Source organism: Mastomys coucha, unplaced genomic scaffold (assembly GCF_008632895.1).
Source record: "Mastomys coucha isolate ucsf_1 unplaced genomic scaffold, UCSF_Mcou_1 pScaffold15, whole genome shotgun sequence".
Lineage (NCBI taxonomy): Eukaryota > Metazoa > Chordata > Mammalia > Rodentia > Muridae > Mastomys > Mastomys coucha.
Genome location: NW_022196897.1, coordinates 164,938,400 through 164,954,705, shown reverse-complemented (window position 1 = coordinate 164,954,705; position 16,306 = coordinate 164,938,400). Strand labels below are relative to the sequence as shown.

Below are 16,306 nucleotides of genomic sequence, written 5' to 3'. Positions count from 1 at the left end.
TTTATTTATTACATGCTTAGATGGTTTGCCTGGACAGATAAAAGGATATGCAATGTGTGTGTATGTGTGTGTGCGGTGTTTGAGAGAGGGGGGCGGTTCTTATTGTGAAACTCTGGCTGCTCTAGAACTTGCTATGTAGACCAGGCTGGCCTCAGACTCATGGAAATCTACCTGTCTCTGCCTCTCAAGTGAAGGATTAGAGGAATACACCACCACACCTGGCCACACACACACACACACACACACACACACACACACACACAGTTAATGAACCCATTTAAACCCCAGCTCCCAAAGCTGACACTGTAAGCACTTACCTGGGCACATTCCCTGTACTGTTCTTACAGATGTTGGTCTGTAGAACACAAGGAAACACATGTGATAGCCACATTCATGGTCACTTGTCACGAACCGAGTCTCAACTAAGTCAGACAAGCAAACACAAGGGTAGACTCCATCTTTGGTGGTGAGGGGGGCCACATGGCAAGTCTCCAGTGTGTAGGTGGTCCCAGCCAGCCACCCTGAAAAGAAGACAGTGAGCAAGGGACCTCATCTTTGCCAGTGTCACAGAAAACACATCCTGACCCACTGCTATCAGAAAGACAAGCATTTTCTGGGTTGTGAGGCCCTCTCTGCTATAGCCACAGTTGGTAGTGTCTGACTCAACAGCGCTGACTTCTCTCCCCATAGCAACCAAACATTTCAGGTTGTCCATTTATTAATTAAAGTTTCTGGATTGTCCTAGATGAGGCTCACCTGCTTATCTTCTGATAGACTCAATGTTAGCTGTCATTAAGGCTGTTGGACAAAGACAATCTATGCCACCAACATCACCAGGACTAATAGAGGCCACAGCTCCTGAAATCTTGATTGACAAATACCATGGCAGACTGGTTTTTCAAGGGGGAAAATCTTCAGGCAAACAAACAAACAAACAAAAACAAAACAACAACAACAAAACCAGAAACAGAAAGCAAAAGCAAGAGACCTGGAGCCAGGTTAGTAGGAACAGCATGGCCCTGTCCACACTGTCTCTGCACTTTGCCTGTCTCTACAGTCTTCTTGCCAGCCTCACCTCTCAACCCGAAGCACACTATCCGAATGACTGATCCTGGATTGGCAGCCTCACTTGGAGTCCTACATCCAGCCTTTCACCCTGCTGTGGCCTTCCCTGTGCCAGCTGGACCTGTGAACTTCCCATGCATCCTTGGGGCCATGACCTCATGCACCTTCTCTCCAGCTTCCTGTGAGACACAGGTGCCAGCCAGCCTCTGCTCCTTTATGTGTCCCATTCAGTCACCAAATTGGAGTGTCTCAGCAAGGCAGGGTCCTGGGGACCTGGGTCACAGCTCCTCCTTCAGGGCTCTTGAGGTCTCTATGGAGCAGACAGGCATTAACATTCGGCAGATCAAAGGGAGCCTGTCCCCCCCCCCCACACACACACACAAATAAAGGAACTTTAGAAACTCAGGCTTAAATAATGGCCACCAAGGGCCTGGAAGGGATGGTGGTGTGTGGGAAATAGACAGTCAGCAGCTAGCTGCAGTCTCTGCCTGGGCCTTAGCCCATCCCAGTCTGTGACGGTGAAGATGCTCCTGTGGGTGATGAGGTGGCAGAGGATGGCTGTTCACAGGTGCTAAGTACAAATACAAAGAAGACGAGTGGTCACACGGTGTCCTTGTCCAGGTCTATTATCTTAGAGGGCAATGGAGTCAGAGCCACAGGGTCTCTGCCTTGTCTGATACAATTCCATGTGAATCCTCCAAACACGGCCACCCCCCAGTTCTCCTGAAGGAGAGGGGGGTTGTAGACAGGCCTGTCTCCACTCTGCACCTTGGTACTTACCCCGAGGCAGCCTGAGCCATGGCACAGCTGGGGAGGAAGCATCCTTACGGTGACTCTCGGGTCCCAGCCACTGGGATGGGGCACTGGATTTATTTTCTGCTAAGTGTACTGAGCTGCAGACACTCCTTTGATGGCAGATGTCCTTTGAAAGACACAGCAGTCCCTGTTTTCAGCCCTTTCAATCCCCAAATTGCCCAGCTCTTGGTGGATCCCGATTGCAGAGCTGTCCATAGCAGCTCCATTAGCACAGCTGTGTGTCTTTCATTCCTGCTTGTCTCCTGGCCAGCATTAGCCAAAGTCCCTGTCCCTCTCTTAGCATGGTGCTAAAAGCAGCCACTAATGTGCCCTCCATCATGAATGTTCCCATGCTGCTTTCTGTTGTACTCCTGTCCAGAGCAAAGGCAGCTTTTCAAAGGACGAGGAGGGCCAGTGCTATCCGGGCTATGCTTCTGTAGAGCGAGGGTCACCAGCGCTCTCTCTCTTTCTCTCTCTCTCTCTCTCTCTCTCTCTCTCTCTCTCTCTCTCTCTCTCTCTCTCTCTCTCTCTCTCTCTCTCCCTCTCTCTCTCTCAGTGTTTGAGTCCCTGCCGCTTGGACACATGCATTAAGCCAACACCACACATTAAGGTTCTGCTACTCATGGCCCACTTCACTCTCCTCTGTATTTTGTGTCAGCTAAGACTCAATTTGGCCTCAAGTGGTGGAAATTATAAAACAGCAATAGCTTAAACAGGGAGTATTTAATTCTTCCTTTGAGTCTCAAAGTGGTGCAGGGATGAGGTAAGGGTGGGGGTGGAAATGGGGGTGGGGTGGGAAGATGGGACCCTTGGGGTTAAGGAATTTCTCCCACCCATCCTGTGCCCACTAGAATCCATGCATGAAACTGCTACCCCAGCTCCAACCATCTTGATCATTCCCTCAAGGAAGAGAAGACAGGGGATAGACAGCTTTTCTCCATCTTGCGAAGTACTTTCTGGAAATGGCTTCCTTTAATCAGAACGCAGTCACGTGTCTGCATCTGCCTGGAGGATGGGAAGTGCTGCTGCACCAATGGACAGCCCTGCATGGTGATGGGTAGTGCTGCTGCACCAATGGACAGCCCTGCATGGTGATGGGAAATGTTGCTGCACCAATGGACAGCCCTGCATGGTGATGGGAAATGTCATTGCACCAATGGACAGCCCTGCATGGTGGGATTCTGGGTTCTTTCCCTGAACAAGACATGACGGCCCGTGCTGGTGTATTTTGAGGGCGTCCGGCCTTCGGCAGCCTCTAGATAAAGAGCCTGGGGGCCTTTGAGTTAAGCCTCCAGAATTCTTACTACTTTTTCTTTATGGCAGAGGAGACCATGGCTGAGCATGCCTGTGGACAGGGGTACAGACAGGGGCTTTGATTTCACAAATCTCCCCCACCCCACACACACTGCTGCCCTGGCTCTTGGCCACTGGCTAGTCACTGTCTCTCTTCATAAGTCACTTGCCAGGACATAAATGATGTCTCCCTGGCTGTTTGCTGAAGGTCTTTGTGTGTATGCATGTTGTATGCATGTTTGCTTTTGTAGTTGCTCATTTGTGTTTCAGACCAGCCCTCATTCTGCAGCCCGGGCTGGCTTGAACTCCTGCTCCCAAAAGCCCTTCCTCCAAGGGTTGGGATTGCAGGGGCACTGATGACAGTAAAAGGAGAGTTTCCAACTACAAGGTCTTCTGCAGGCAGCAAATCTAAGAGCCAGCAAACATGCCTGAGTCAGGGAGTTCAGCAACCCGGGCTGTTACAGCATGCAAAAATACATAGATTAATTTAATTAAATGAAGCCCGTAATGAAATTTTAACACCAGTGACTACATCTGACTTTGGATTTGCAAGCCACATGGAAACTGAGGTTCTTAATAAAAGCACATTTCCTTGAAAATATTTACCACGGTTGTCTTATTTTACACTTCATTGCCACTAGCAAGAACCAGTTTCATCCTGGAGAGGTCATAGGTCACCACTGGAGGTGATTTTCAGGGAACCTCCTGGTGCCAGCATCTCCAATAGAAACCATCGCAAGGGTGTGGGTAGACTGATCATTTGAGAGCTTGCTTTGTGGTATGGGGATTGAACCCAGGACCACTCTACCTTGGAGCCGCATCTCCAGCCCTTGTTTTGAACATGAACCTGAGGGAAGAACCAGGCAGATGACACCCAGGAATGCCTCCTGCAGACACCAGCAGGGGAGGATGACAGTATCCAGCTGGCATCTAAACAGGGGAGGCAGTGGCCTTCCATGCCACTCTTGCGAAATTTCCAAGAAGACAGCAGCAGGACTGTTCTTTGTACTGGATGTCAGAACCCCAAGGTTCTGGAAAAAATGACCATGATTTGGTGACATGTGGATGACATTTGGGGATGTGGAGAACTGTCTTACAAATATTTAAGAAGGTTGGCAAGACCAGTATTAACAAATGTCTTATTAAATATCTACACAATGTAGCACTTTGCTCCCCTTGTTAATTACTGGATCTGCATTCATGAATATCGCATGAGTGTTTTATTACTTTTGGAAACAATGTGCTGGAGAGTGTCTTACAAGGCAAGAATTTGCATATGTGTACCACAAGACCAAAGGAAAGCCAGAGGAGCTACCACTGGAGAGTCACTCACTTAAAACCTCTCAGGAGCATCTGGTAATGTGTTTGTCTTAGCATGGGGCATGCAGGCATTATAATGTGTTTTCTGTGAGCTGGGGTTTCCAAGGAGAATGCTTAAGGCAAGGTGCCAAGCTCGGGTTCCTCAGAAGGGCTTGGAAGCCAGTGTTGCCATCTGTTGTAGCTATGAAACTCTGCTGCCAGAACCCGGAGCAGCTTGGAGCCACTAGCATGGCTGGGTGTCAATAAAACTTTATTTATAAGAACAGAAAATGGGCCAGATTCCCCCATTGTGATCATTTTCTTTCTCTTGGTTTACATCTAGCAAGACCTGATGACCATTTATTAACCTTAGCCAACAACTAAGACTCAAAATGTTATTTGTTTTATTATTTTGTGTGTGCATGCATGATGTGTGTGCATGGATACACATGCATGATACACATGTTTAAGTCAGAGAACAAACTTTGTTGAGTGAGTACTTACTAACTACTCAGACTTTTAAAAGGGCATGTGTCCTTGTGTATAAGTTTTAAAAGAATGCTCCCACCCTGTCCAATCCACCCCACTTCTACCATACAATTTATATGAACACCAGGTGGACAACAAAATCCAGTAAAATGCTACGGTCTTGTTTAAACAAAAATCTAATCAGAACATATTTCTTCAAAGTTTTAAAATTTCTTTTACTATACTGATAGGAGGAAGTTAAATCACGGTGCGCCTTAGATTTTCAAAGCACGTTCTGTTTATATGATTTTAAGCTTAATTATTTTTTCTCAAAATAACATAGCTGGCTTAGCTAATCAAAGCGTGGAAAGGGACTGTTATCTTTTTAAAAACATCACTGAAAGTACTTATTACAAATACTCTAGGAAACGTGTTCCCATCTATTAGCCTTCTCCACTTAGAATGAAGCAGAATGACAATTACAGAAATGTAAATAATCTTTTTAAAACCCATTTTCATTTCCTCCCAAAATCACTTACTGCTAGCCAAGCAGCCAGGTGATCTATGGATTGGATTTCTACTTACCATCTGAGCTGGGACACAAACAGATGCAAAGAATACATGATATGACTTAAGTTTTTCCAGAAAATGTGACAAATTCCATTTGTAAAGCATACAACCCACCATTCTACTTTGCTCTATCACCATTCTACTTTGCTTTATCAAGACATTGAGTTCAGACCCATAGTTGATCCTCATCCTAGGACCCTGTCTTAGGTTCCTCCCTACTGCTGTGATAAAACTCTCTGACAAAAGCAACTTAGAGGAGAAAGGGTTTGTTCTGGCTCACAGTTCAAGGGTACAGTCCATCATGGTGGGAAGTGGAGGTGGCAGGAGTCATGTTCTTCTGAGATCAAGAAGCAGAGAGTGGTGAGCGCTGATGCTCAGCTTGCTTTCTCCATGTACACAGTCCATGATCCCAGCCAGGGAATGGCATCACCCACAGCCTAGGGAATGGTGCTGCCCACAGTGGGTACATCTTCTCATTTCTTTTAATGCAAACAAAATAACCCCCCCCCACACACACACACACACTGACATGCCAGAGGTAAATCTCCCAGGTGTTTCCCAAGTGATTGTAACACAAAGCACTGCAGACTAGGAAGTGACGAAGAATAAAGAACAAAAGGAGAGGTCCATGAATAGTGATCTTTCTCTCAAATCATGTCCCTCATACATCTTTATGAAGGAACTCTTGATGTACAACACATTGCTTCAGATGGAGTAGATTTTGAGCCTGAGCAGCCCAGCAACTTGGGGGAGAGGTCCTGCTCCAAGAAGGTCAGAGAACTGAGGGTCTCAGCTCCTTCACACTCTCCCTCCTCTCTGTAAACATGAGGCAGGTAGCCAGTGTCACCTTCCAGAACATCAATACTCTGGAGCTTCTGTGAAGAAAGCCAGGGAAGGAGACATTCACTGTTACAGACTCCCACACAGCACCAGTGTTCTCTCGGCTGGAAAGTCTTTGAAGTGCATATGGGAGGATGGTCTCAGCCCTACAGACTCAGCTGTGGCAGCCAAGCTGAAGCAGGAGGTATTGTCTGCTTTTTCTTCACTATTTCAACTATGATGGTAGCTAATTAGGGCTCTGATAGAGCCCCACCCCAGGACTTCTCACCCTTCTTGCTGCCTTGGGCACTCATCCTTGGCACAGTACTGAACCTCCCATATCCTGAATACTTCCTGCTTATAGCTCACCTGGATCTTCACTTGGGCCAGTGTCCTCTCTTTATCCATCCTTACCATGTTTCTTGTTTGAGGACCCTTCCTAATGCACAATGCCCTCCCAGTCTACTCACCCTTCACTGTCTCCTAAAAGGGGTGGTCCTCATTTAGTCTGCCCTTAAACATCATTCTGTCTACTCCTACAACATTCTGATCTCCCACACACATGCACAAGCCATGGTATCACCCATTCCCTCACAAAGGTGATGGGTGATCACTTTCACTGGGACACTTGATATCGTCACATCTAGAACCAAAGACTCTACCTCACCTTGGCTGGGCTACTACACAGGGACAGACACACAGACGTCATGATAAACATCCCTGAGAGTGCCTCCTCTTGCCTTCCAACCACCAGAGTTCCTAAGCATCAGGTCACAGAAGCTGACACATGGCAATCCTGGGGACAAACCCAGCCCAACACTTATTGACACAACACAGGCAAGCTTCCCAGCCAGTAGAACAGCCATGTATGACCTTGGCCATACACACATCAGACTTGGCCTTCAAATCCTAAAGTATTTCCCATCTGAGTTTTTACAGGAAGTTGGTAAGACTACATCAGATGATCCTAGAAGCTACTGGGATAGATATATTTATCTCTATAGGTACCTATTTTAGTGTACATAAAACATAACAAAAAATGCTCCATAATCTCATGAACACCATTGGTTAGTTCATAGAACCACCAAAAGTTAACCAGAGTATGCTGAATAATAGTGATTGGGTGAGGCATTCTTGGGAAGGCTGTGTGAAGCCCCTGCATGTGTGATGCTCTTGCACGGCTCCCACCAGGGTATGCCCAGCCTTGCAACTGTATACAGAATCCTTGCATTGCTTCTGGCTCCCCACCCATTACTCCTTCACATACATGATTCGGTCCTCTCTTCTCAAATGTCTTGAAGACTACCTCAGACCCTTTCCTCTCCCGAGTTACTGCAATAGGGAATGCAAGAAGTCAATTAATCAACTCCTATTCATAGTGGGTACCTGAGGGGCCTCATTTCCTGCCTTCTGGATATGCACAGTGGCTGAGCATAGCCTATGGATGACAGGCATCAAGGCCCGTGGTGACCCTCCATCCTAGTCACATGTCCTTGGGTTCTTCCTAGGTGGTAGAATCACGCATGGATCAGAGATACTGGATCCTAGGTGGTAGAATCACGCATGGATCAAAGATACTGGATCCTAGGTGGTAGAATCACGCATGGATCAGAGATATTGGATCCTAGGTGGTAGAATCACGCATGGATCAGAGATACTGGATCCTGAATCACGTTTTGGAAGCTTCCTTCTGATGCTTCCCAACTGTGATGTGAGCAAGAAGCAGGGGTCTTCCTATTAAGTCGCACCAACAGGAAGCAGGCCACTCAGAGTCTTCCTCCTCCTCTCCATATAACACACCCTCTCTCCAATCCCCACACTCTTGTCTATGCTCTGAATTTTCAAGCCTCTAGCCTAATTGGATTCCCCCTTAAGCTCAATAGCATTTCTTGGCCTTTAAATCCCTAGCAGTAGTCAAATCCCAAGTAAAGCAGCTCTCCCAGCTGACCAGACCTGTCTTCCTACCCTATCTCTAAGGCTCTATGCACAGACCCACCCCTCAAATGTAGGGCTTTAGGTATGCTGAGTCACTGGCTCCCTCTCCTCCTGGCCTCTGCTGCTCTTCTTCATGAATGAGGGTCCCTGCTGTCAACTTCCCGTCTGCAAGCTCCATCTCAGTGTTCAGGGCCCAGACATCTCTCTGGCAGAATTTCCTGTTTTCTTTCATCCTGAGTCACTTAATAAGTGTTTAGTGGGTAAGTGGGTAGGTGAAAATATGGAGAGATGAGTAGAGATATGGATGGATGGATGGATGGATGGATGGATGGATGGATGGATAGATGGATGGATGGATGGGTGGATAGTAGAGAGAAGGTGAGTAGAGACATGGAGGGAGAGAGGGTGGGAGAAAGGTAAGGATGAAGAGACAGATGGAAATATGAATGGATATATATATATGTATATATGTACATATATGCACATATATGTATATATGCACAGAAGGATGAATGGATAGATAGGGAGATGGATAGATGAATGGGTGGATGGGTGGATGGGTGAGTAGATGGATGGATAGATGGGTGAATATATGGGTGGGTGGATGGATAGATAGATGGATGGATGGGTGGATGGATGGATGGATGGATGGATGGATGGATGGATGGATGGGTGAATATATGGGTGGGTGGATGGATGGGAAGATGGATGGATGGATGGATGGATGGATGGATGGATGGATGGATGGGTGGATGGATGGATCAGTGGATGATGGGTGGGTAGAAAGCAAAAGGAGAGAAGTAGATAGATAAATGGCAAAGAGATGGAGGGGTGGAAGAGGAACTTCAGCCAATTTTTAGGATGGCATGATCTGACACTGAGCCACAGCTATCAGTTACACTGGCAATGGGTCTAGTGGGCCTTTCTAAACTGTCCTTAGCTAAGAGGGACTCCAGATACCTTGAATGGAGATGAACGCAGAGGCTCAGAGCACAACATGGGAGGTGGGGTAAGACCTGGGAAGGGAAAGCTGAGGATATGATGCACATGCTTTCCTGGTACCAATAATCAATTGCACTTTCAGCTGGTGGCCAGCTGTTCTCTAGTTCCCTCTGTGTCACAAGAGCTCTGGTCCCTCCACAAAACCAGCATCCTCTGTGCACGGAGTCAGGTGCCCACAGACAGGAGTGGATCCCACACACCTGCTGGGCCTGTTATCTGAGGGCTGTGGTTAACACCCTGCTGCCATCCACTACATCTCCAGGTGGTAGAGAGGAAAGGGAACTCTCTCAGCCGAGAGGTGAACTCCAGACCTGGCCCAGATGTTAGGAGTCCAGTCACGTCCGTTGGGCAAAGCTAAATAGATAATTCATGACAGACCTGCTATGTGCAGAGCAAAACTGAATCAGCAGCAGGAGCTGCGCCTCAAGAATTCAACTTCAAACCCCCAAGCTGGCGGCCAAGCAGCAGGGTTCCGCACCCTGACTCAGCAATTCCAGCGTCCCCTAAGATCAATAATTCATCACAAACCACCAGCTAAGTTTGAAGGCCTGTGAGGGAGAGAACTGCTCCTCTCATCTGAGCTTTGAGTTTCCCTTTTCTTTTCTCCTCACACCATGGAACTCGGGGCTTAAGTTGTTCTGCACAAAGCTGCTTGTCTGCTGCCGTGTAGAAGGGGAAGGGACTCCTCTACCCAAATGCAACCTTCTCCTGCCTAGGTGCATGGGGAAGGGGGGATCTGTGGCCCTGTCTGTGCTTCCTGCTAGGCTTCAACTAGGTATGTGCACACATGAACATGGGTGCCACATGTGATGGTCATGAGGTTGTGTGTGTCAGTGCATGGCTTCATTTGTGCACAGAATCTCTGGCAATGGATTAGAACTGTCCAACTGTCCTTTGTGGTTAGGAAGCCCCATTGATATTGCTCAGTAACCAGGTGGGCTGGTTGGATTCTGTCGCTTATATTGTAACCCCAGATCTGTTCCTAATTCCTCTCCCACAAAGGAGACAGTGGCCTATGCACAGACACAGTTCTGCCCTCATAGCTCAACAGTCTGAGGGAGGAGCAGTGGCCCATGCCAAGCCCCAGCTCTGTCCTCACAGCTCAACCACATGGAACAGCTTCCCTGGCCCTTGGTTTTCAGGCCGACCTTTCTCCTGGAGCTTTTGTAACAAATGCATATTTCATTTTCCATTGATTATTCTCCATAGACCTGAAGAGTACTTAAGTAATGTCAGAGGAGGGGCTATTGGAGGGGCTCTTGACTGTGATTGGACCCTGGGGACTCTGCCCTCACCAGTCAGAAATGATGGAATGAGGGAAGGGAGGGCCTGATTGGAGGAAGCGGGTCACTGGGGCTTTGTCATTGCAGGCTCTCTTTTGCCCCAGCTCCTCCTACTGCTCCTCACTTCATCCTGGCAGCCTTGAGTTGGGCATCTTTGCTGTGCCATGATTCTCCACCACCATGATGTTCAAGTGTTCAGAAGGCTCACAGCAGTGGGGACAGCCAACAGGGGCTGAAGCCTTTGAAACAGAGTCAAAATACACCCTTCCCCACCTCCCCTCAGGTTTTCTTGCTGTTGTTTGGTTTGTTTGTTTTCCTGTCAGCTTCTTTGCTAGAGATAGAAATGTGGCACATTGTAAGGATATGGGGTTCCCTCATAGAAGTTCTATGTGGCTGAGTGATGGAAAGAAACAGAGAGAGGCAGAGACAGAGAGACAGAGAGAGAAGGGAAGAGAGGAGAGAGACAGAGACAGAGAGATGTCATGGCCCCTCACGGATCTTCCTCCCAGTGATCAGGGCCTGAGAAATGCTCTTCCAGCCCAGATCTAGACAGAAAATCTCCCCCTCAAGGAGCCTGTGGATCTGCTTCGAGGTGTATCACCGCAGCCACCAGGCACTGTCCACACTGCAGAACCCAGAGGCAGGAGTGTACGGCAGATACAGAGACGCAGTGCCTACAAGGGCATAGTAGAGAGATACAGAGGAACCAACTCTGGGAGACCCTGGCAGAGGCCCTATACCTCTGTGACCTATACACAGTCAGGCTCACTGCTTTGGGTCATGGTGCCCTGCTGTCCTGTCCCTTGTCCACTCTGTCACCATAGATAGAGATTCCAGGACATCATGGGGATGCATACGACAAAAGCCCATAAACTTAGCTCAGAGGCTCGGATGAGCACCCCAAGGCCCACAGCATCATAAGGCTTCATACGACAGGGTCCCAGAACCTTAGATGGAAAGCTCTGGCGAGGTTTGCAATTGTACATGTCTGTGGTGGAAGCCACCAGGCTATAACATGGTATTATGGCAGCCTTGGTTGACCCAGACAGTAATTTAGGACAGAGCATCCCCAGTCAGACTCGGAACAGAGTGGGAAAAACGAAGGGATGGTGGACAGTGTAAGGACAGAAAGAGCACCTACCTGGCTCCACATCTCCACCACCCTTTCTTCCATCAGCTGTAGGGGCCGTCTGGGCACCATGCGATCCACAGAGACCTGCAAAATGAACCAGCAGCTGCTAGCCCGAGAAGCATTCACTACACAGCTCCCTGTACCGGTGTCCCCAGTCCTCAGCAGAGTCAACACTGAGGTAGAATCAGACCAAAGACAAGGGCTCACACTCCTCTCTATCCTGGGAGAGGGGAGGTCCGGCAAGGGCCATTGCCAGATCTTCCACACAGAGGTAGAAACCCTCTTGTGGAGAAGGAGACTGGAGTTCATCCATCAGCAGCGTCTGGGTCCTTTCCATGAACCCCATCCCTTGGGGGAATCTCCATGTATGGTTGTGTTCCCCTAAAATCCCTTCTTGTGATTCCCCTTGGCCTTGCTCATAGCCAGCATGAAATATTCTCTGAGGTGGGCACACGGGTTTTCACTATGTTAACACATCTATCCGACCTCTAAGGGCTGTCCAAAGTGCAAATGTACAACCGTAGGCATCGGCTAGGCATGAACCTGGTGGTTTCCCAGCTCAACCCCATGCCGAGTCCTGTATGGAGGCCAGCCAGTTGCTGAGAACATGGCTGTCAACAGCTGTAATCTAGTTCACACCGCGCATGTGGCAGGCTAGCACCCGAGAGTGACAGAAACATGAAGAGCCATGAATGACATGAAAGGATAAGAGTCTTTCACCCAGCTGGAGCCAGAAAGGCCTCTTAGGATAAGAACCATAAGAAGGAAGTGAAAGGGCTACAGAGCGAGGGTGCGGAGGGGAGGGGCCACCAGGAGTAGGAGGAGGGACACAGGGCAGGGCTGGGAGAGGAGGGTCCACAAAGTGGGACGTGGGGGAGGGGCCACAGGGTGGGTATGGGCAGGTAGAGGCCATAGGGCAGGTGTGGAGGGGCCACACGGCGAGGTGTGTGGGGAGGGGCCACAGGGCGGGGGCGGGAGGAGGGGACCACAAGATGTGAGGGCTATGCGGCAGGCATGGGGGGTGAGGCAGAAGCATTTCCAGGTGGAAGAGCAGTAAAGGCCCCAAGCCAGGAGGAGGGTTGGTGGGTTTCTCATGTGGTTGGGCAAGGAGATCCCGAAAAGTGGCCCAAGGGAGGGGGAGGAACCAGAGAAACGGAGGATGTCTCAGGGCAATGACAAGCTGCCAGGGACCGCAAAGTGGAAGTGGCATGCTGATCTCTGCCTATAAAGCACTCACAGCGCATTGAGGCTAAGATGGCTTACGATCATCTTGAGTTTAGAAATATCCAGTCCCAAACGACATACAAAAATGATAAGGTCTAGGCCAACTTTATATCTCCTGGATGACAGATGTGTGCATGTGTCTATACACACAGATGTATGCACAAGACCGGGACATCTCAATTACACAGCTACACTTACACGTGAGGATACACAGCTAGCAGTGTGCTCACCACACTGAGAGATTCAACTACAGAGACAAATCGTGGACTGGGTACCCACAGTCCTGGGTACCCTGCCTGCCTGCTCCCAGGATCAGCAGCGCTTGATTAGATACGCCAACACTGCTAATGGCCCTCAGTTTAGCACCATGTGCTTCTCTAGGGAGACTCCTTCAGACTCATGCTCTGGGGATGGAGGGACGTTAAAGCTCAAAGGTTAAAGGGCTTGCAAAGTAATCTCCAAGACCCATGTGAATTCTGGGTGAGCACTGCAGCAGGCCTGTATTTTCAGCCTCAAAAGGAAGAGACGAGGTGGGGGATTCCCCAGATCAAGATGACTAATGAGACTAGCCATGCCAGGGAGCTCTGGGTTGATTAGAAGGTCCAGCTTTAAAAGAGTAGGGCAGGTGAGTGAGGATGATTGTGAACATCAACAGCTGTCACAGCAGAGCATGTGATACACACACACATATATACACACACACATGCATACATGCACACACACATGTGTACACACTGAAGGAGAGGAATGCAGGCTTTGTATATAAGAGAGCCTCAGGGTCTAACATGCCTTTTCTAATGTTGGTTGGAAGACAGTCTGGCTTCTTTCCAAAGAGTAAAGTTGGTTTTGCCTTGAGCCAACTTAGCATCCTAACACCACACTACAGGAAGCTCTTCCACAGCCAGGACAGTGGCATCTCCTGACTTGGCACCTTTCTGGCCTCAGCCCCTGGCCCCGGGTCATGTGATCTTGTGATCACTCAATAGTACTTCATTTCCTCTTAAGTGTTTATGGATTACATCGACACTGTTCTCTAACCTTACTTTTGCAATATAACCGAAGGTGGTCGTAGTCATTTTGAACCCCATCTGGGATGCCATGCTAATTGGCTTTTATGAAACTTGAATTAAGCTTTTTGTCTTATGTCTAATGAATCGACAAGAATTTTCATATGATGACCAGAGAAGCTCAAATACTGATGATATTTGGGATGATTCCAGGGACATTCCAAACATTTCTTGATTCTTCAAAGAGCAATTCCCAACGGGGGAGAGCTAGGTTTTAGGAAGTGTTCCTCTGCAACTTTACCACGGTACTCAAGTGGTATCTGGTTTTATCAGAATTAGTATTTGAACCCATCACTTTGGTTAATAAGTGTGAGTTATATCAATACCCCATCAAATAAGGGCTTTAAAACTTCCTCTCATCTGCCTTATTTAGAATGGATGGTTGGTAGGATTTCATTGGAAAAGAAGGATTCAGCTACCAAAGATGCTCAGAGAAGAGATAGATTGATCAGATGATCTCTCCCAACCGCCCTATCTCCAGCAGCCTGACATCTCAGAATGCCTGCCAGTGTAAAGACACACACAAATGCATCTGCTAGGATCAAGTATGCAGCAACTCAGCAGCCAAGAGGAATCTGCAAGGACTGATGCCATGTGACTTCCTGTGTGCTTAACTACTTGTTCTGTGTGTGTATGTGTGTGTGTGTATATATATGTATGTGTGTGTATGTGTGTGTATGTGTGCGTGTATATATGTGTGTGTGTATATATATGTATGTGTGTGTATATGAGTGTATGTATGTGTGTGTATGTGTGTATGTGCGTATGTATGTGTGTATATGTGTGTATGTGTGTATATGCATGTATGTGTGTATGTGTGTATGTGTATGTGTGTGTATGTGAATGTGTATGTGTATATGTGTATGTATGTGTGTGTACATGTGTGTATGTGTGTATATGTGTGTGTATGTGTGGATATGTGTGTATGTATGTATATGTGTGTATGTGTGTGTATGCATGTATGTGTCTGTGTGTGTATATGGGTATGTGTCTGTGTGTGTATGTGAACGTGTATGTATGTGTGTGTACATGTGTATATGTGTATGTAGAGTGCTGTACATTTATGTCTCTGGTGCATGCATGCATGTGCACATATGTGTGAAGGCTTGAAATTGATGTCAGCTGTTGTTTTGGTCACTCTACATTTATCTTGTTTTAAAAATGTATTAGTTGTGCAATTGTGTCCACATATGCATGTATAACAGCGACCGTTGTCCTGTCTGTGCCGAGAATGTGTGCAGAGGTCAGAGGACAACTTGAAGGAGTTGGTTCTTTGCTACCCTCCCACAGATTCCTGGATGGAACTTCAGTCATCGGGCTGGGGTGGCAATCATTTTGCCTGCTGAGCCATCTCACTGCTTGTCACCCTTCACGTTGTGAGGCACAATCCCTCGGCAAACCTTAAACTTACCAGTTTGGTTAGGATGACTGACCAGTGAATGAGCTTCAAGGACACATCTGTCTGCAATGCCGACTCAGAACCGTGTGCATGCTGGGCACCTTACAGAGTGAGCCACCACCCTGGCCCTATCTCAATCACTTCTAATCCATGTTCCATATTCAATAGTTGGTATTGGGTGTTGACAATATTTTGAACCTACTGTTTCTCCCCTTCCAACCCACTTATTTTAGTGGCTTTGAACAGCCAGTGCCTATAACCACATGCATGTCTACTTACCGGGGTGGAAGACAAGTTTTTCACTCTTCTTGGCTCAAAGAACATGCCACAACCCTTAAGTTTAAGAAAAAAAAAAGAAACTTCGTTGATTTTATATAGATCAGAGGCAGAGGTAAATGCAGGGCTGGGATCCTTGAGATGACTCTGCTTTTCATTGCTGAAAGGGGGAATACTTAAGAGAGCATTGTAGGTACTCACAGCAGAAAGCCTGCACAGGAGATACAGCAGAGAGCTTTCAGCTGGGGACACTCAACAGAGAGCTCACACACAGGAACACTCACAACAGAGAGCTCACACACAGGGACACTCACAACAGAGAGCTCGCACACAGGGACACTCACAGCAGAGAGCTCACACACAGGGACTCACAGCAGAGGCCACACACAGGGACACTCACAACAGAGATCTCACACACAGGGACACTCACAGCAGAGTCCACACACAGGGACACTCACAACAGAGATCTCACACACAGGGACTCACAGCAGAGAGCTCACACACAGGGACACTCACAGCAGAGAGCTCACACACAGGGACACTCACAACAGAGAGCTCACACACAGAGACGCTCACAGCAGAGAGTCCACACACAGGGACTCACAGCAGAAAGCTCACACACAGGGACACTCACAGCAGAGAGCTCACACACAGGGACACTCACAGCAGAGTCCACACA

At 48.0% G+C, this 16,306-nt stretch overlaps 1 protein-coding gene across 2 annotated transcripts in view; it reads right to left on the bottom strand.

The window, feature by feature from the left end:
* Positions 1 to 5,740: 5,740 nt before the first annotated feature.
* Positions 5,741 to 16,306, bottom strand: part of Cdh26 (cadherin 26) — a 51,191-nt gene continuing 40,625 nt past the window's right edge. The window contains exons 13-15 of one of the 2 annotated variants that reach the window (XM_031373785.1): positions 15,631 to 15,684; positions 11,671 to 11,745; positions 5,741 to 6,365 (exon numbers count right to left, since the gene is read on the bottom strand). In XM_031373785.1, coding sequence (XP_031229645.1) covers positions 6,162 to 6,365; positions 11,671 to 11,745; positions 15,631 to 15,684 — 333 coding nt within the window. In that variant the 3' untranslated portion in view covers positions 5,741 to 6,161. The remainder of the gene's footprint in view (positions 6,366 to 11,670; positions 11,746 to 15,630; positions 15,685 to 16,306) is intronic. The other variant, XM_031373786.1, reaches the window with a different exon arrangement.